This window comes from Eschscholzia californica, unplaced genomic scaffold (assembly GCF_041429995.1).
Source record: "Eschscholzia californica isolate CP2 unplaced genomic scaffold, dmEscCali1.0.p SCAF_2, whole genome shotgun sequence".
In the NCBI taxonomy this organism is placed as follows: Eukaryota; Viridiplantae; Streptophyta; class Magnoliopsida; order Ranunculales; family Papaveraceae; genus Eschscholzia; species Eschscholzia californica.
In genome coordinates this window covers 63,300,446-63,321,405 of record NW_028238309.1, presented here as the reverse complement: position 1 = coordinate 63,321,405, position 20,960 = coordinate 63,300,446, and the positions used below count along the sequence as shown (strand labels likewise).

The following is a 20,960-nucleotide window of genomic DNA, read 5'->3' as shown; positions in this document are numbered from 1 at the left end:
AAAAATTCAAACTGGTTGTGGGGCGTTGCAGTTGCAGAGATAATTGTTGTAAAAGATGTCACTTGAAGAAATGATGTCGAAAGTTTTCTCATTCTGGTAGATACAATTAGGAGGGATGTTTTCTGCCAAGATTATTTAACTCGATTAAATAGAACTCAGATTTTTACTTTTTTACATCCTACATCAACTATAATTTGTAACTATATATATTGTAAATTTATCTAGTAGCCTAATATTAGTGTTGAAGCTTTAGCATTGATATCCAATAAGATTTGATTTGACAATGAATCTAGAATGAACATGGTTTGTTAGATTAGCTCATAAAAGAAAGTGATCCTTGATATCTTGAAAATAAGGAAAATAGTCTTACAATCACATGGATGGATTTTCCTGTTTTCATTGACTTGTTGCAAGTAGTGAGTTGTTTTAAATGTTATATTATAAACATGGGAAGACATGGGATTTAAGTAAAGATAGAATTAGTTTACATGTTTTGAGTCACACTTTTATGTTCAAGTTATTCTTTTTTGGGTTATTTCCCTAATGGCCCCCTACTTTGTGACCAGCTTCCCGCCTGGCCCCCTACTTTACAAGAAATACCCATATGGCCTCCTAAAACCGTTAACTTTAACTTTCCGTCACTCTCTCTCCTCCATCTCTTTTTCTCTCTCTGCCATGTCACGCCACCTCATCTAGTAGGCCACCTCATCACCATCTCCGGCAGAGGTCGCCGGCCGGCCAAATTTCCGGCCGGCGACCTTCAAACTAAAAAAAAAAAAAAATTTTTTTTTTTTTTTTTCTCTCTTCCTCTCTAAAATTACTCCGGCGAAGGGAGACCTTCGCCGGAGTGGTCTGTTCTTCAATGAACAGACCTGGTCTGTTCATTGAAGAACAGACCAAGGTCTGTTCAGTGAAGAACAGATCTCGGTCTGTTCTTCAATGAAGAACAGACCACTCCGGCGAAGGTCTCCCTTCGCCGGAGTAATTTTAGAGAGAGAGAGAGGAAGAGAGAAAAAAAAAAAAAAAAAAATTTTTTTTTTTAGTTTGAAGGTCGCCGGCCGGAAATTTGGCCGGTCGGCGACCTCTGCCGGAGATGGTGATGAGGTGGCCTACTAGATGAGGTGGCGTGACATGGCAGAGAGAGAAAAAGAGATGGAGGAGAGAGAGTGACGGAAAGTTAAAGTTAACGGTTTTAGGGGGCCATATGGGTATTTCTTGTAAAGTAGGGGGCCAGGCGGGAAACTGGTCACAAAGTAGGGGGCCATTAGGGAAATAACCCTTCTTTTTTTTGTGTGTATGTGTGTGTAGTGGTACTAGAGAGTGTGCTACTATTATGTAAAGTTTTTTTGTATAAACATGGCGAAAAGAAAGTTCAAAGACTCGTGTTCTAGGAAGCGAAATATATAATAGAGAGCAAAATGCTAAATCGACCTATGTTACTAATGGAGTAATGGGGACAGAAAAATTGTTCTTTTTCGTACATAACCCGAGTTTAAGAGAAACCTCCAACAAAGGGCTTAAGAGGAACCCTCTATTTGAAACTCTGGTCTTGGGTTTCTCTATCTGGACCCTGACGAGGTTTCACGAAAGAGACATAGAGGAGAGAGCCAGAGAGGTGACAAGGATGGTGATGGCGACAATGGTGGATGAAGACGGAGTGGGATGTGGGTATGTAAAAGTCCAAATTTGGCTTGTGTGCCCTAAACACTTCCCTCCCATCTCCACATGCGACTCAGAAGGAGTGTTTTTAGTAAAAATGTATACGCGTCCCCCGAAATTGAGGGGCCTTATTTGCAACATAAAACACAAGGTTTTCACAACGCCATCATACGGATAAAGGCGCACCATTCAAATTCAGACTTTCGAGGTCTAAACTAATTACTAGTAGTACATATCACACTAATAAAACCGGAAGAAAATTAGTGGGGATGATACCCTGCCATACTAAAATGTAATCTATCTTTCCCATTCTAATTCAGACTAACATCGCCTGCTCAGTGAACTCAATTTCTCTTTATAAATATTTAATTTTGTTTGTAAAAAACTAGTTCTTGTTACTTCAGTTGCTACTTGGAATCTTGAATGATAGCTTCGTGTAAGTAATTAGTTATTGGCATCATATAAATTAGTTTCACTTATAATTAGCTCAACTAGATATGTTTTTCGACAAAAGAAAAGAGTTTAGTGGTTGACTATTGATAATCGCCCTTTCAGTAAGCAGAAAAGTAACACTAGATAATACTCCAAAATAGCCAAATAACGGAATGACTCTTGAACTGAAAATGGATCTATATGTATGACCAGAAAAAAATAGAAAAATAAAAAGAGGAGCAAAACAAGCAAAGGATATGTGACTAAAATAACTTATCCTTGTTTATATTTTAAAGGTACTTAACTATTTCTTTTTTCCCTCCTCTTGTCTTTTATTAGAGAACTCGATTGGCTCAAGAATTTAGTCTTTTTTTTTTTGTTGTTGAAAAGAATTTAGTCGACTAGTGGATAATGTTAATTAAACAACCATTTATTGAACCTGTTCATGTGTGGTACTCAAGTCTTATCTTCTTTCTCTTGCAACAAAAAAAAAAAAGTCTTATTCTCTTTCTGTTTTTATCCCAATTATTAGGTGTTCATTTATTTTTTGTTGAAAATGATATTTACTTAATTTTTTCTTTTTGGCCAAATGTTTTACACTTCATAAATGACGTCAAAATAACGATATATAGGGCACAATAGGTATATGACAATAAAAGACTTCATAAGGGGACAGTCTGTGAATAAGTGATTGTCTGATGATGAACAATCACATTCCCACCTTCTGTTAAATACGATCTATTAAACTCATAATTTATTAGATGTTCTTTTATGAATGTCAACTAAGTACCATAAGTAAATTGATCTCAGTTGTTCAGTCATTTGATACTCAGACTCATTCTTTGATCAGGGGAGGCCTGTGACCAAAGCCACCAAAGCGGTCGCTTTGGGCCCCAAATAATCAAGGACTTCATGTTTCCTGTTTCGTATGTAATTTTCGAAAAATTAATTATAATTTAAACTAATTTCAAACATAATTTAAAGCGTAGCTTAGTGGTAAGAGTTATGATCTTAGATAAAAGGTCAAGGGTTCGATTCCTACCTTTTGTATTGTTTAATTTCTATTTAATTTTTTTCTAATAAGCATTGTACGGGGCCCCAATATTTAATTTCGCTTGGGGCCTCCGATATACTTGGGCCGGCCCTGCAAAGTCTTTGATAAATGATCACTAGAGCAAGCTACCACGAGAGAAAGATCTTCTTTCTAAAGAGATTAGATTCAAAATATATATCTAATGTCCAATATTGCAATCATTTCAGAGAACTACCCCGACTTTGTCCCTGTCAACAAACAATTCCAAACAAATAGCAAATGAATTAGTATAATGTTGGTAACTTAGTGTACAGATCAATAGCTAACTCTAGCTCTCTCATTTGAGACTCCGAGCACCTAATGCCAAGTTCTACCTACAAACAACTCTTCTATTCACCTTAAGATCAAAGGTTAGACAAGCCGTGTTACATAATACGAAAGAAAAACAAACAAAAAGTAATTTGGAAGATTAAAACCATCAACAGAATAGAAAAAAAAAAAAAAGGAATTGTCATAAACTTTTTAATATTTACATTGGAATGCATACCAAATTACAGCCCTAAATACTAAATTCCCAATTATCAAACAAGATATGTAGTTTTCTCTCTCTCTTTCTCTTGATTTTTGTGTCTGCTCCCTATACGTGCTACTACTACTACTTTCATAACCATTATTCATTTACACTTTATACAAAAGACAGATAGGTAAAGGGCAGCAGAAGGAAGAGGATTTAATCCTCCCCTTTTTTCTAATGGAGTTCCCAAAAGAAACTCAGACGAGTTTCTTCTATAAACTGCAATGACAAACAGCGACTCCGGCCACCGGACCTCAGAACAAGAGAAGGCACAAAACTAAACAACAGAAAAGAAAGATTGAAATTCTGTTCAGTGATTTCTCTGCTTGCATTTCCTGTCTTCTAACCCTTGGACTACTGTTCCCGGCTGCTTGATAATATGACCTACTACTACTGCTACTAATGTGGTCCTGGTATCTGTACATACTACCATCACTGTTTCCAAACACTCTAGGATAAACCATTTCTCCAAACAATTCTACCATCGGATATATCGCGTTCATTGTTGTTGTTCCACCGATACTAAACATCGGCTGTGGAATATTTTGATGAAGTTGTCGTCTAAGAGGCCGTGTTGGTGAGGATGATGGTGACGTTGATATCAAATCATGAACGCGAGAACCCGAAGGTCTACGAGGTATTTGAAGACCACGAAAAGCTTCTTTACTGTTTTCTGATTCAGGTAAAGGTAGTTTGGAGGATTCGCCTCGACCATAAAGAGGAACTAGAGTTGTACTAGAGATGTTGGATTTGCAAACAGGGCATTGAGGTTTTTGGTCTTGATCGTCGGTCGGTGTCTGTAAATGAAGCCATTTGTATATACAAGGCCAACAGTAAAGATGACCACAGAGAGTTACTACTGGTTCGTGAGCATTGTCGAGGCAGATGTTGCAGTCAAAACAACCGTTAGCTGTGTTTTCTGAAGTTGGTGTTGCTGTAATGGTAGCTTCTGAAATAGAGTTCCATTTTTGTGGCGGTGATCCTTCCATTTGTTCATCAAGTTGTTGAATTGGTTCTTGGAAGTATTGTTCCATGGCTTTGTGATCTTAGTTTCCAAATTCTTGATTCTGAGAAGATGAAAAATAAAAAGAGTTAGAAATGAATTCAAGTCCTGCCTAGATCATTAGAGAATTCAAGTCAACAAAATCTGAACTACTTTTGCTACTTAAAGGTTAGATTAAAATTAGATAATGTGCATCTTGGATGCGACTGTAGCGCTGCCTCCTCCACGAGAAAGGGAGTTCCGAGTTCAAGATCGGTGGCTAGCATTACCCGCATTGTCTGGGCAATATGTTTTGTAGAAGTAGATAGGTATCAGGCAATCCTTTCCTTGCAAGCCGACATCTAAATAGTACCGGGAGCTAGTGTTTCAGGGATGATCGGACTTCATAACTATTTCCCTCCGTGAAGAGGGAATGCTGAGTAACTGCAGCCCCGGCATTAAGGGAAAGTTATACCATTATCTCACATTAAAGTAGGTAAGGTCTAGGACAAACCCTTCTACCAAGCTGGTTTTCAAAGAGCGTTAGACCCAATAGAAGTAAATATTAAAAGATCTTTTGGAGTAGGAGGTTCGCGAAGATCCTATTCCAAGGAGTAACGTATGTTAGACCAACTTCTTTTAAGTAGGAGGTTAGAGCGGACCTTATTTTCCATTATCTAAAGTATGTCACACAAAAACTTTTAAAAGTAGGAAGTTGATTGGGTCCTACCACCAACGTCTATCGTATGTTACACCAACTTTTAAAAATTATCACATCATAGATTCCAAGTCATCTAAATGATATATTTATCCTTTGATATGAAAATAGAACAACTTCTAATAAGATACTTCAACAAGGTAACATATTTTGTAATATTCTATTTTTCTTCATTGCATAAGAATATCTAGCAAAAAGTCTTCAAATAATGTGAACCTTACACGCGAAAATTGGTATCCAACCAGTGCTAATGTCTTTATCAAGTAAAGGCTAAATGGGGGGAAAAAAAAAAGCAAATTGCACTTTATTTCCAACCAAGCAAACTAAATCCTAACAAACGAATAAAGGGTGGTGGTCGGATGGATAATGCCACTTCCTCCTTAAAGTATCTAGTAGTACTTGACTTGAAATAACCCATCAAGTACCATAATATCCTAGTAGTATATGAATATATGATGGAGGAAATCCAATTGTGTCCCGATCGGATCAGTAAAGCATAACTTATATATATATATATACCCTTAAGGCTTTAAGCACCTTTTATGCCTTGTGATGGTAGGCCACTGCAATTATTTTGCGTGTTTCAGTATTTTGCATACGAGTATCAATCACCGGATTAAGTTGAAAAACACTGCATATATCATCATCATGTCACCATAGTTATAAACAAAAATTACTAAAACTTAAAACAAAATAACCAAGGGGTAAGCACACAACAAAAATGTCAAGGTTAATACGACCGAACTAAGATATGTCATAGAGAGAAAATTTTCAAATTGATGATCATGTTTCTTTTTCTTCAGTGGGACCAAAAGTGGGAAAAGGGGCAAAAGAAGAGGTGTTCTCAATTCAAATATAGTAGGTGTGGCGCCCATGGTGGTTACTTGCAAGTTGAAAGGAAACTACAACTATCAAGAAGAAAGACCAAGTTCTATCATGAATTAAAGATATGTAAGTGACTTATGGTCTCTAAATTGTTTCAAGTTGTATATTTATTTCAGAACTTATTTGTAGATGCCTAACGAAAAAAAATCACTAAATAAGTCAACTACCGAAGAAGATGAGGTCAAAATTATGCATTGTCACTATAAGATCAATAATTCCAGTAAAGGATGCCGTATAAGTATTTGCACAATACAAATTCTTTTTTAGCTTGTAAGCTCGGCAGTCAACGTCTTCTACTGAGAATTGAGATCATAATCCCGACTCTCTGCCTTGGCTATGGATAACTTAGAATAAAACCTTACTGCAAGAAACATTTTCCGGATAAATCATCTTTAAAATGTAAACACCACTAAGAAATACTTTTAAAAAACAAACAAACAAAAAAGTTAACATTTCTGCATCACTACAAAGAAGGCAAAGTCTTGGAAGATCATCCAAAAAGTGAGATAGTGAAGACATGCTTTTTCAATGTAAGAGGACCAGATCGGATCTAACAACCTATCCACCTAACACACTAATGGTTCAACTAAAAATGTTTTTCAGTGAGACATATTGATTGCAGACCACAACTAAACCACTTTAAGGTGACACTTTCTAACTTGTGTAATATAGGTAACATCTTAAAGATTATACATTTTCTTATTTTCATGAAGTTCTTAATTTTGACATAGACTATTGCTTTAAGATGTGATATCTCAATCAAATTTGCACCCCTTTAAGCTTTGAAAATTAAGTTGTCTATTTACCGAATAAAATTCGAGATCTAAGGTTACGTGCTTCTAAAGTTATTTTCATTTGTTTGGGTGTGTGGTCAGACACAATTATTTTGTTAAAGTTCCCTATTACCATATGATCTAAATATAGTTATAAAATACTAAGTCATATCTAGTCAATTTATTATCGGAGAAATTTTAGCACTGATAGTTTTCTTACACGGCACATATTGCAGGCTATAACTTTATCTCATTATTCTAACAAAAGAATCTAAAACTCAATATTTAGCACAAAGATATATCATTTTTTCAAGAAATGGATATATCATTGTTTTTATAACTCTAAGGTACTTTTGTTTCTCTCCTACATAATAAACTATTTGAAATGTCACATAATTAAAAAGAGAAACCAATAGCCAATTTGCACTTGATTGGAGCCATGTTTTGTCGTCGAATTTTAGTGTCCTTATCCAAATTAATATAATAACATTATGGCCCTGCATCGATCTTAATATATATATATATATATATATATATATATATGTATGATTAATGGCTTAATGAAACTTTCCTTGTCCTTATCTAGTTATGAAGTTTTTTATACTTGTCAATTACAAAATTAGATGGTCACTCTAATGGTTTATATCTATTATCTATTTTAACACATACTTTTCCTTTGTGCATAGTCAAAAGAAATTGAGAACTCGTTTGAACTACGAGCCTTGGAATTGATCTTCTTCACTCGTTATTTTGTTCTGAAATAAGAAGATTTGCTCATGTAAAACCATTTGTGGAAAAAAAATCAAAACTTTAAGCAACTTGATTTAAAACTAAAAAAAGAATCCACCATATGGAAGGGGTAAAGTACATAAAATCATCTTACACATAAAAATTATACTATTTTTCAAACGAAAAATGATTTAATGAGCTCAAGCTCAGATGGTTTCTAGCTAATAGACATAGATCTTAACATGGTGTGTTGAACGTCAAAATATTAGATCATATTTTGTAGAGTTCTACAGTATACTATATAGAGCTTGAACTTTACGAAAAACGCTAAATGGCCTGACTCTCGAGGCCGACCACGTCCCGGAAGGTGACATGGGTAACCCCGATTGGTCTGGGAGTGTAGAGTGAAAAACAGCCGGATCAATCCGGCCCACCTCTCGAGCCGTGGTCGGCCTTGAAAGTCGGGCCATTTAGCATGGTTCAAACCTTATTATGTGAGCTCAAGCTCACCCAATTATGGCTCTTCACCCTATGTAAAGATTGAAAAAAATACACTTATTTCCTTTTATCATTTTTTATTACTTTAATGTGAAGGAGAAGACAAGAGACGACTCACTAGGAAGGAGATACTCCTTAAAAAAATGAGAGGAGAGGGTCATATTCTTCTAACTATGATAACCTAGAAGAATAGAAATTAAAAAAGAGGGATTATTCTTGACTTTTGTCCTTGTAATTCACCCCACCCTTTCAATATTAAAATCAAAAGATAAGAATTTAGGAGGAAATAGAATTTCGAGATTTATTTATTTATTTGGATTTATCTAATTGAGAAACTTCTGAAGGTTATAATCAACATCGAGATCCGAAATCGTAGACATTAATCGTCAATGATTGGAAAGAGCAGGAGTAAAAATTCGAAAAACAACAACAGTTTTAGATTTCCAACTACAGATTTTATCAATAAAACTCAGAGGTTTTGATCTTACAGATCATTGATTGATTCAAAGTATGGATTAACATCGTTATCTAATAGAAAAAATTCACGATGATCACCGCTGATCTTTCTATCAATGAAAATTCATATTCAAAATCAAAAACCTAATCGTAATACTCCATAATCAAAGACAAACACAAACAGTGAAGAACAAAAACCTCAATTGATCAATCATGCAACTAACAACCCGAAAAGAGGCATTCTCGATCTAACAAAATAGAAATATATTTCATAGATTACAAAGAGAAAAACAATAAAAATGTAACGATTTCGTACCTTTTTGGTTTCCTCTTTGACCAGCTCTTATGATGAATCAAACTCTTACAAGAGCTTCTTCAGTGAAGAATTCAAACAGAAGGATTCAAGAGAGAGAGAAAGAGAGGATTCTAGAGAGAGAAAGAGAGGATTCTAGAGAGAGGGAGAAAGATGAGTGAAAAATAGGAGGGAGGGAAGGAGATGAAGGACGCGGGAGAACAGTTGAGGAAAAGGCGAACCCAATTTTGGTTATTTATAGACTAAATTGGGATAAATATGTTAAGTATTACGGTTTCAACTTTCAACCCGAATACGTGATAATGTTTACGCTGACGTGGGTTTGAGTTAAAAGAGTGCGTAATACGCACACTTGATATTATGCGCGGTGGTAACTGTCGTCTTTGTTGATATACTTATCACGCATTAGTGTCACCACAAATGAACAAACATAGTTACGCGAACGAAGTTTCCAGCATCATAATACGGACAAATTTCCGTGAAAGATGATTTTCTTTGGGTGTTATTTTGTTTCTCATTGTTCCGATGGTCGACTCGTGTAATCTGAAGTAGTGGCGAGTCAGATACTTAGATATGATAGGTTATGCATTGTTACTAAAATAGTTATACATTTACAGGTACAAAATTTTGTTCTAGGGGAAGACTCAGTGAAGTTTCCACTTTCCAACACTTACGAAATGTGTTTTTTTTTTTTTTTTTTTTGTTGAAAGAACTTACGAAATGTGTTGATCTGTCCAGAATCCAACTCTCAGGAGCCATATAGTATTATCATATTGTTTGCCCCTCATTTACTTTGGTTGACTCAGATAGAATATTAAATTTGACTGCCCTAGCCAGCAGCCACTCATATACCTAATATACTTTCTCTTTTTATTTGTTTGTCTACTATTCTCAAAGGTCTCAGAGTCTAGGTTATCTTCAAAGTACATCTTAAAATGATCCAATAATTAAAGGGCCCGTTATTCTAAGGCCCAAAATATGAGGAATAACAAGAAAGAGGCCCAATCTTAAATATTAATGAGAAAAAAACCCACTATGTACAAGTACCACTATACCCTTTATTACACAAAATCATGCCCATAAAATCCCACCCACTTTCCCATCCAAATTAATTTGGTCAGTCTTCATATTACAAAAACCAAGATTTTTTTACTTTTTATTTCTTCATTCTTTTTTACTTTCCCAGAAGCTAAAGACCATAATCGTTTTCTCTCTCTACCTTCACCGGAATTGGGTGATCGGACATGAAATTAGTTTCTTCGGAAACGAAGTCCGACCATTGAACTACCGGTATGATTTCATCTTCATCTTCTTTAATGTTTCATCTTCTTTAATGTTTCATCTTCTTCTTCTTCTTTAATCTTCATCATCATACAATCATAAGTTTTATTTAATGATGTTCAATCTTCTTATAAGATTTTTGAGTTTTACTTCTACATTCTCTAATTTCTTTAACAAGGTAAAATCCATTATACAGATTTTTGTTCTAAGAAACTAAAAGGTACAAAGTTAGATCTATTTTCGGTTTCTCTCTCTAGAAATTACGTTTAAGCAGATGTTGATGTTTAACAGACAAATTGTCAGGTGTTTTAAGCATGTTAGAATATGTTGTTCGTTAAGGGGGTCTGTTTCCAACATTGTAGTTGACATTCTTCAAAATGTCCGGAACAAAATCGCAAATGTTTAGATTAGAACCCAACATATTTGCAACATAACTTTAAATGTTTCAAAAAACTCCCAAAATGTTAAACGAATAAAAAAAGGTTTTTTTACCAAGTAAAACCCTAAACAATCATCAACATTCCCGTGAATGGCTGAAACATAACCCAAAATGTCTTCAACATATTTGAAAATGTTTCCAAAAACCCCCCAAAATGCTAAACCAAGAACAAATACTTATTTACTCAGTAAAACACTCGAAATTCATCAACAAACCCATGAATGTCTGGGACAAAACCCAAAAAGTACAAAGTTAGATCTATTTTCAGGTGTTTTAAGCATTTTAGAATATGTTGTTCGTTAAGGGGTTTTGTTTCAAACATTTAGGAGTTTGTTGATGATTTTTTGGGGTTTTACTTGGTAAAAAGCTATTGTTCTTCGCTAAGCATTTTAGGAGTTTTTTTGGAGACATTTACAGTTATGTTGAAGACATTTGGGATTCTGTTTCAAACATTTAGGGTTTTGTTGTTGATTTTTGGGGGTTTTACTTGGTAAAAAAGCTTTTGTTCTTCGTTAAGCATTTTAGGGGTTTTGGGAAAAATTTAAAGTTAAGCTGAAGACATTTTGGGTTATGTTTCAAACATTTAGGGGTTTGTTGATGATATTTTTTTTTTACTTGGTACAAAAGTGATTGTTCTTCGTTAAGCATTTTTTGTTGTTCAAAATACCGACACTTCTTCAATAATGAGAACACTTTCTGTTTTGTTAAAAGCATACTTATCAATTGTTTAATCTATATTTTTGCTCTTCATATTCGGGATTCATTCTGAATGAGAATGTCTTTGACATTTTTCGCTAATGCTAAACATTTTTAGAAATGTTGATAACGTTCGTTTTAATGTCTCGAACATTTTCCAATATTCCTACTGCATATAATCATTTGTTCATTCCGCTTGCAGAGTTTTCATCTATGGAACCGGATAGAGTACCTGTTACTTCTCAAAATAATGATAAGAAAAGCTAGTTTGTGAATCATGTCGAACCCAATTGTAATTGTCATTCTTCCGTATGTCTCCAACATGAATTAGATATTTGCAAATATGTTGCTTATTTGTCTTAGAAACTCTTCTTTTTGTCTATGAATTTTATATATTGTTCCAAACATTCTAACTCATGTTGTATAGTGAATGGATCCTTACATGGCTAACTCTTATTTTGTAAATTTCTTATTCATCCAAAAGAGTGTCAAACAATGTAAAAAACGCACCTGAAGAATGTCCATAACATTATTGATTGTTTCTTCATATTTTGTTTAATTCTTGAGACAAACTGTTTATTGTCTCTGCATCTCATATATTTTGAAGAACAAATTTTTTGTTAACTTAATCATAAAATGTTATGAACATGTCCAACATTGTAGGTGACATTCTTGAAAATGTCAAGAATAAAACCGCAAATGTTTAAATCATAACCCAATATGTTTTCAACATAACTTTAAATGTTTCAAAAAAAACCCCAAAATGTTAAACGAATGACAAAAGTTTTTTTACCAAGTAAAACCCTAAACAATCATCAACATTCCCCTGAATGTCTGAAACAAAACCAAAAATGTCTTCAACATATTTTTAAATGTTTTCAAAAACTCTCCAAAATGCTAAACTAAGAAAAAGACTTTAAAACACCCAAAATTCATCAACAAATCAATGAATGTCTGAGACAAAACCCAAAATAACTACAACAAACCCGTAAATATTTGAAACAGAACCCAAAATGTCTTTAACATAACTATAAATGTTTTCAAAAACACCCAAAATGCTAAACGAAGACAAAAGTTTTTTTTACCAAGTAAAGCACTTAAAAATCATCAACATTTGCCTGAATGTCTGAAACTGAACACAAAATGTCGTCAACAAAACCATAAATGTTTGAAAAAGAACCCCAAATGTCTTCAACATAACTTGATTGATGTTACCACCAAAATCCAGATTTTGTGCCTTAAAAAAAATTAATTGATGTTTTAAACATTTTAAATTTGTTTTAGAAACAATGTTCATGCAACGAGCAAACTCGAAAATGTTTGATTTATTTAGTCAGTTTTATCTACATTTCCGATTTTGTTCGAAGATAACATCCATTTTTTTGCAAACAAAAAAAAGAAAATAAAACAGAACACTATTATCGAACAAATCATATTGACAAATACAACACATCAAAATACTTCTGACACATCTCAGTTTGTTCAAAGCGAAAACAAATTTGCTCTTGTTTTTTCGGTTTTGCAATAAACAAAAGAAGCTTATTGCAAAAGCATCTGCAAATTTCCTCACAACAAAATCCAACCTATATAAACATGTAGTTACAGCGGAAATCCCACTCTAAGAATCCAAAACATTTTGAGTTTTGTTGACACGAAAACAATTATTTTCATTAATTTTCCAATCTTCGTTAAAGTTGTCAATTCTGCCCGTTTTCTTTGTGCAAGTTTCTTCTAGCCCGACTTTAAGGTACATTTAATCTGGACAACTTTTTTATCCCAATGATGTTTTTCCTCTCTCCTTCAACCACCTTTGTTTCCTTCTCATTTCTCCCTTTTCTTTCCGCTTTATGGCAGCAAATGGTTCCTTGCATAGGACAATTATAACATTGTTATCAGCTTCAGAAATTTTCCAAAAACATATAGCATGCAAACTTGGACACAAACATAAATGTTGTCAACATTTCACAATTTGATTATTATTCTGAAAATGTACAGTAACATTTTAAAATATGTCTCAAACAAATAAAAACTATCAGAGAACAACTTAATAAAAGAAACCAAACCCTTGGTATAACTAAAACATATTTGAAATTGTTTGGAACATTAATGTACTTGCAGAGAGAAGGATGACAAATGAAGTAATTAAATCTTTATTGCTAATAATAGTTTCGTGCTCAAAGCATTATTGCAAAAACATAAACATCTAAGAAGATGTTGATAGCAAGTTAGGAATTGCAAACATCAACCAAGGAACTGCAACCAAAAAATCATCATTGCCGAAAATATTATTAAGTTAAAAAACACAATCACTAAGTGAATATTTGGAGCAAGCATTTTCGAGTTTGGCCCCTGAATCAACATTGTTTCTACAACAAATTTAAAATGCTTAAAACACCAATCAATTTTTGTAAGACACAAAATCTGGATTTTGATGGTAACAACTATAACAATACAGAAAACATTTTTCAGTTTGCTCGTTGTATTAACATTGTGCTAACAACATATTCTAAAATGCTTACAATACTTGTCAATTTGTCTGTTAAACATCAATATCTACTAAAACGTAATTTCTAGAGAGAGAAACCGAAAAATAGATATAAGTTTGTACTTTTTCAGTTCTTAAAAATGACGAAATATATAAAATATTTTCCAGTTTGCTAGTTGCATCAACATTGTTTCTACAACAAATTTAAATTGCTTAAAACACCAATCAATTTGTGGAAGGGACAAATCTGAGTTCTGGTGGTAACATCTATAAAAATGAATAAAACATTTGTAAATTTGCTCGATGTATTAAAATCGAACTAAAAACATATTTTAAAATGCTTAAAACAACAACCAATTTGGTTGTTAAAAATCAAAATATGTTAAAAACGTAATATCTAGAGAGAGAAACTTAAAAACAGATCTAAAATTGTACTTTTGTTTTCTTAGAACAAAAATATCATATTAAAGTTAAAAGAATAGATCTAAAAAGATATCAAACATTGAAGAACAAATCATATGCTTAAGTTTGAAGAACAAATCATATGCTTAAATGAAGATGAACAAAACATGGTGTTGATGATAAAGATGAACAGAAATAGATAGAGATTGTTAGCATGAAATGAAGGTGCAATGAAGATGCTTAAATGAAGATGAACAAAACATGGTGTTGGTGATAAAGATGAACAGAAATAGATAAAAATGGTTAGTATGAAAATAAAGTGAAATGAAGATGAATCTAGAGAGAGAAAAGATGGAAGAAAGATGAAGATCAAGAAATACTTTTCTGTGAAGATAAAGTACCTGTAGATGGAAGGGGAGAGATTTAAGGAGAGATTGCCGGCGAAATGATCGGGATGCTCAGTCCGGTTATGATTTGTGTGTGATATTTCGCTGCCAAATATGAGAGAGAGAGAGGATGGAAGGAAAATAGTTTTGTAGAGAGGGAAACTAAATATATACAGGAAGTTTGAGAGGGAAAAAAATCCTTAATATATAAAGGGCAAAAGAGGTATTATCTGAAAATATGACTACTTAGAGATGAGTAAATGAGCATTGGGATCAGGAAAAGGGTTTGATCTTTGTTTATTTTTAAAAAAATGGGTTTTTCAACTAATATTAATACATAGTGGGCCTGGTTTTGTATTTGAGCCCATTTTTTGGGTTTTTCAATAAAAATGCTGAAGCTACCCAATTAACTTCCATCTAGGTATTTGAGCTACCAACTTGGGAACCAATTTATCAAATTGAATACACTGCCTATTTTCTACCTAACAGAAATTAAAGAAATTGAGAAAAATAAAAGTAATAAGAGACAGAAAGTGGGAAAAAGAGATTCATGAATTTTGGTCACAAAACAAACTTTATGCCACAGAAGATCAGTTATTATCAGGATAATATTCTCTGGAGAAAGAAGATGGAGCAGAGGAAATTGTATGGGTTTGATTTATCACTTTATCTAGATAACATTTGGGTCATTCTAGTGTGTGAGAAAAACTCTGATCTCGCACCCAAGTCCAAGAATAGTTTAGCAATCACTATTAGGGCATGGGCAGGCCATTGTTTTCGCCTGGTCCACCGATAACGAAGGGTACCCAACGGTATTCAGAAAACTAGGACAAGAATTTAAATGTTTTTATCAAATCAATTGTTTTCTTTCATCCTACAATGTATGTATTTTTCTTGTTTTTGTATGGGCCTCTCCATTCAACTCTAAATATCTATCTTCTCGCTCGTCACTTCAACCAGGGAACATGATTACTAAATTGGTAGTGATATTTTTCTTGGGTGGCACAAAAATTATGTACGTATCATTAAATTAGGATCATTGCAGGGTTGTTCATGGATTTGGCCTATAGGGGTCATTATTTTGACAATTTATTTCTATGTTGGATATAGAGCTCAAAAGATGTCCCAGTGTCCCCATATTCATGTTGCATAAGAATGGTCGAGAATGCAAAAAAAATAACTGAGGTTGTGTTCGATAGCAAAGAATGTCTTCAATGAACTTGATCGATGTGTGTGTGTTCATTTCAACGAGTTCGGTAGAAGTGAAACCGTGATGGAGGCAACCAAGTATATTCCATGGAATTGTATAAAGCTCAAACTTTTGTCACTGCTTTGAGTTAATGAGGCCACACTTCAATGGGAGAACAAATTCAACCAACAAACGGAAGGAAATTAGTTTAGTTAGTTAGGACCGACCTATTCCCACAAGAATGAAGCTACCAAATACTACAATCTAAAGGTTTCCTTGGGGTCCAGTTTTTCGTTTTTCCTTCGACAAGAATTTGTTTTAGGATTTGTAAGACCCACGCCACAGACGAAAAAACTCACTTCTTCATATCTCGTATACAAGCGTAAAACATGACGTAGAAGCAACAAAGCTCATTAAAAATGTGATAGACTATTAGACTCTGTGATCTAGAAAAGTAAAAGAATCAACTACTCAAAGATATAGCTTATGGTTGTACTAGTAAGGCGAAACATGTTTGTGTAACTGAATCGATCTTCCAAATGACGCCAGATATTCACACTTTTCAAACTTTTGCAATAAGGGTCATAATTAACCGTTGACTATTTTGACCGTTCAACTGAACAATGGCGACGACAATAAATTTCCCGCGAAGGTAGTGCTTATAATATAGATGACGTTTACGCGGGCAACTACAAGAGGTGGTGACGACGACGAGAGAGCAGTGACTCTGGTAAGTAGAAAGTCTATCAGTCTTGAAGTGGTAAGTGAGAGTCAATATTAGAAAAAGAAGCATAAGCTGCTGGCAGTGGCATTAGGAAGTAGATATGCAACAATTCACAAGCCAATCAGGAACTAATGCAGTAGTAGCTTCGCAATCTGAGTTGAACAAATAATGTAATTCCTACTCGAAAATCCTAATACTCCATCCACAACATTTCTTGTTCATGGAACTATATAATTAAAGCTGGAAAGTTCTAAATCGAGTAAAGGAATGGGGCGAAAATGTCAAAGGTGAATCCGTGGTTTCCCAAGACCCAAACATTAAATATTCATATTCTTGTTTGATTCGCCTTTCCTATTCGAAGTGTTTTCAAGTGATCATAAATTCATAATCTGATAGACTACACGACATCTCCTTAGATTTCTTTGAAAGATATTTTCGTTTGAAATGACTAATCTGGATTAGTTTTCTCTCCATTTAAGTAAGACGACCTAGGCAATTCAAATTCAGACTGGTCAGACTCAAAAGTGTCCCTACATTCAAAATAAAGGACGGAAGAGAAAATCCTTAATCATAATCCTTAAGATTTAGATCACGACTTTAGGGCATCCTAAAGAGTCTTCGTGACATCTAAGACCTCTGGTGAAAAATCTTCCACAACATCTTTTTTCCACTCCGGAGAAGGGTTATCGATAGACCGTCTTTGTTAGCATCTTTCTATTAAAAAAGTTTCTTCTCCCTTCAATCCTTCAACCACCGACCACCACCATCACTGTTTTTTCTCTTTCTCCGAACCTCCGTCTTATTTTCTCTTTGCTCAAACTCGCTCCTCTCATTGTTCGGGCGAATGGAAGAAGAAAGATAGACATTTTAGGATGTCCCAGATGCGCCGCTAGGATCTATACGAGTCCAGCATCATCTTGACGGGTCCTACTTGTCCACGTGTACTCTATCCAATGACTATCTATCTTATAAACTTACGATCATCTCACTACAAAACACTGACTAAAAATATGCTTCCCACTGTTCGAACTTTCACCTTGATGAAATGTTCTTCTCTTCCATTTCCAATCTCTCTCACCAAACTGAAGGTGAATCCTCGACCTAAAATAATTAATGGGTTATCTTTAAGATCTTTTTCTTATTCTTCTTTAAGAGAAAATCACAGAGTAGAAGGTGGGTGTGGTGACAGTATTAGCTCAAAAGAATGGCAAGGTTGGGGTAGTTCCTCTGAAATACCATTTACGGTAATGGAGATTGTTGAAGACATGAGGAAACTAGAGAAAGATTTGGATGTCCAGATGAGTTTTGGTGGTATTGGTGGGAAGCTTCAGGTAAAACAATTCAACCCATCTCTCAAATTTGCTTATAGAGTTGTTTGGGTTTTAGGCAAATAATACATTTTCTTGTGCAAAAATGGATATCATATCTGTAATTATCAAAAAGTAGTGATTGTACTAGTTTTTAGGTAAAGAATTAGATATGGGTTTTTGAGATGCAAGGGAATATTAGGGTTTTAGGAAGGCTAATTAGGGGTTTGTGTGTTTTTGACATTTAGAGACTTTCTTTAGGCTTATCTCATGAAACTGTGAAAAGGGTTGATGAGGATTGTTTTTTCATCCTAAAGTATTGATTTTTGTGGTTCTTGTGATTTATGTATTTGTTGTCATTGGTTTTATTTGATTCACTCTTTAGTATTTCGATAAAAGATTATAAATCTCATTTGATGGATATAACCTTACACATTTTCTGTTTGAAGTTGTCATCTACGATTTTTCTACTCCAAAGAAATTTAGAGTTTTATCCAATGCTCTTAATTTCAGGGAAACTTCAGGGTTCAAGTAGATAAAAAGCATAGAGCGACGTATCAGGCCCTAGTTGATTCCGAAAAGAAGCTTAATTTCTTTTCTGCCCGACAAATAGCATGTCGTTTATTGGGAAACCGAGGTTACCTTTGTCAGAAGGTAACTCAATACCCGTCCGCACAAAGTTTCTTATATTCTTTTCTACTTCCTATCGGGCATTTGATCAATAATTTGCTTCAAGAACAAACAAAAAGAACGATACCTGCTGAAGTTATCTCTTCTAATTTTGTAGAAGTTTTAGAGCTAAGATAAGCTCGTTTGGTATTTGCATGGTTTCACATTCTCATATATTTGTTTTATAGTGTTGGTTAGCTAAAGAAGATTGTATGTGTTCAAAAATAATGCCTAGTTCTCTATGGCGTGGGATGCGATTCTGGTTATATATGCATCCAAAGGTTCGCAAAGTGTTACCCATTCAGTATGTTGATTATTTCATTCCACAAAAGGTCTTTTAAGATCCTTTTATTCGGATGATCTTTCTTCAGGACTTTCTACGGCAAAATAATACTGGCAAATTGTTGTGGCAAATCTTTGGAGTTCAAGCTGCAACTTTATGCATCTTTGGTATTCCTGAGCACGAAGAAATCATGTGGAATGCCTTCAAACATGCAGGTTTCCGTTAATCCTATTAATACTAGAAAATTTTCAATTTCCAGCCAAGTTAGTAACGATGTGGTCCTTATGGATCTAAATTAAGACAAGAAGTTGATATTTCTTTATTTGTTTGCATACCAAAAGAAGTGCTTACTTTAAATGCGAAATTAAAGACATCAGACATAGCTAGTACTGACTACCGAGAGCTTAACTTCGGTCGAAATGCGCGATTATGTAATGGGATTATTGCAAGATCTTTTGTTTTTGGTCAGTTGTGAATCCCCGTTAAGATCATTTTCTGGTTTCTTCCGACATCTTTGCACTCTTTCTGTTATGGTTAACAATGAGACAGTTTTCCACCAAACATGATTACTTGTTTAGTTATTCAGTATTAGTCATTAACTACACGTTGTTTGTTAGTTCTAATCATAGTTATCATTCTTCCAAATATCAGACCTCATGTAGCTACATGAAAGTTTGATTGGACTTTCATCTACATATCGTTTTGTTTACTATTTCGAATTTCCGTTTGGGTTGTACTCTCTTTAAATAACTTTCTGCTACTTCAGGGAAAAGTAGAGTCTGGTGTCTTTATCCCGATAAAAATGCATTTGGAAAGTCGGTTCAGGATGTCACATTTCCCGGTTCTTCGCCAGGTTCAATGGTAGAAGCGGTATGTTCCGCATAACTCATCTAAAGCTTTTCTTAGTGGTAGTTTTGGACCTTTGGCTGAAAAAACCTTATCTTTGGCTTCGTACTTTGAGGTAACACAAACTATATTTTGCGTGAAAAAGCCATGAAAATTCAGTTCTGTGGCATATTATTATGTGCATGGTTTCGAATTTTCTCATCCTTCATTTCTTCTTTCAGTTCTGCGAGGTGGTAACTTTCATATTGATTCTACTAACAGACGAACGAGGATAGTGACCATAGTCCTTTAAACTTCATCTTGATCGATGGTACTTGGAACAACTCATCTGCAATGTTCAGACGTTTAAAGGTACTTCGAAATCTTCTAGCTACAAACACCAAAACCAAACCCATAGTTTTTTAGTTTCAGGTATCAATTACTACAAGTACAAACTAAGATTGGGTTTATACTACAGGAACGCGCTAAGTTGGTCTGGGGAGAAGAAGACATTCCTTGCATTTCTCTCTCTACATCGAGCGAATCTCCGATGCATAAACTTCGGTGAGCCTCACTCGTATATAATTTCCTTATCATTTCTTTGACAACAATGCTATATAGTTCCGAAACCAGATGCAAGACCCGGGGCCTAACACTACGTGGCTAGCAATGAGACAGTTCATTTTTCTCATATTTCTTTGACACATACGAAGGAGGTAGCAACTCAACACAAGAGCCGTTGGATCAGTGTTCAGACCCAAATTGGGTATCTGGTTCGGGCACAATATACTTTTTCCTTTCTTTTGAACAACTTATATACTTTTACATGAAAACAGGCCCCAACCATCGTGGGAGCGGACATGTACTGCAGCGGCAGCATCAAGCCTTCTCTCAGAATTGCATCTTCTTCCCGAATTTAGCTTCCATAGGTTGGATAAACAAGCTGAAGCAATCAATGACGGATTGGACACTTTACTAGAAGCACTTACTTCTCGACGAGTTCGGAAAGGTAGATCGACTATCCGTCAAGAAAAGCACAACAAAAATAACTCCTAAATATTGAAGACATAAAATTTTCCCCTCCATTCAAATTTTGCAATACAAATGATTTGTTTCACTTTTCATCCTAGAGATACCCCTAATGTATTTGATTAAGTAATAAGAAGTTAAAAGAGTTTGACTTTCTTGACTTGATGTCCATGATTGGGAATAAATGAAGAAT

General features: G+C 34.5%; 2 protein-coding genes across 10 annotated transcripts; one reads left to right on the top strand and one right to left on the bottom strand.

Annotated features, from left to right (window-relative positions):
• Positions 1-3,619: 3,619 nt before the first annotated feature.
• LOC147560152 (E3 ubiquitin-protein ligase RMA3-like) lies at positions 3,620-9,299 on the bottom strand. 9 transcript variants are annotated; one of them, XR_015234763.1, is made up of 3 exons: positions 9,056-9,299; positions 4,920-5,124; positions 3,620-4,765 (listed from the first exon to the last, which is right to left on the bottom strand). XR_015234763.1 is itself a non-coding variant. In XM_086662237.1 (3 exons), the coding sequence occupies exon 3, from the start codon at positions 4,730-4,732 to the stop codon at positions 3,953-3,955; it is 780 nt and encodes a 259-aa protein (XP_086518363.1). In that variant the 5' UTR covers positions 4,733-4,765; positions 6,537-6,644; positions 9,056-9,254; the 3' UTR covers positions 3,620-3,952. The 9 variants fall into 9 exon arrangements, 4 of the variants coding, with proteins under 4 accessions (XP_086518363.1, XP_086518361.1, XP_086518364.1 ...); XR_015234766.1 differs by lacking the exon at positions 4,920-5,124 and adding an exon at positions 6,485-7,811 and having other exon boundaries at positions 9,056-9,258; XR_015234764.1 differs by lacking the exon at positions 4,920-5,124 and adding an exon at positions 7,726-7,811 and having other exon boundaries at positions 9,056-9,254.
• An 8,351-nt stretch (positions 9,300-17,650) lies between these two features.
• Positions 17,651-20,927, top strand: LOC147560151 (uncharacterized). The gene is made up of 8 exons (XM_086662226.1): positions 17,651-17,985; positions 18,475-18,615; positions 18,819-18,911; positions 19,002-19,128; positions 19,680-19,783; positions 20,021-20,110; positions 20,217-20,302; positions 20,575-20,927. The coding sequence occupies exons 1-8, from the start codon at positions 17,665-17,667 to the stop codon at positions 20,792-20,794; spliced, it is 1,182 nt and encodes a 393-aa protein (XP_086518352.1). The 5' UTR covers positions 17,651-17,664; the 3' UTR covers positions 20,795-20,927.
• Positions 20,928-20,960: the final 33 nt, after the last annotated feature.

Coding starts and splice junctions, on each gene's coding strand:
- LOC147560152 (XM_086662237.1), bottom strand. CDS start 4,732: ATGGAACAATACTTCCAAGAACCAATTCAACAACTTGATGAACAAATG.
- LOC147560151 (XM_086662226.1), top strand. CDS start 17,665: ATGCTTCCCACTGTTCGAACTTTCACCTTGATGAAATGTTCTTCTCTT. Junction 20,111..20,216: donor CAATGTTCAGACGTTTAAAG/GTACTTCGAAAT, acceptor TTTATACTACAG/GAACGCGCTAAGTTGGTCTG. Junction 20,303..20,574: donor TCTCCGATGCATAAACTTCG/GTGAGCCTCACT, acceptor ACATGAAAACAG/GCCCCAACCATCGTGGGAGC.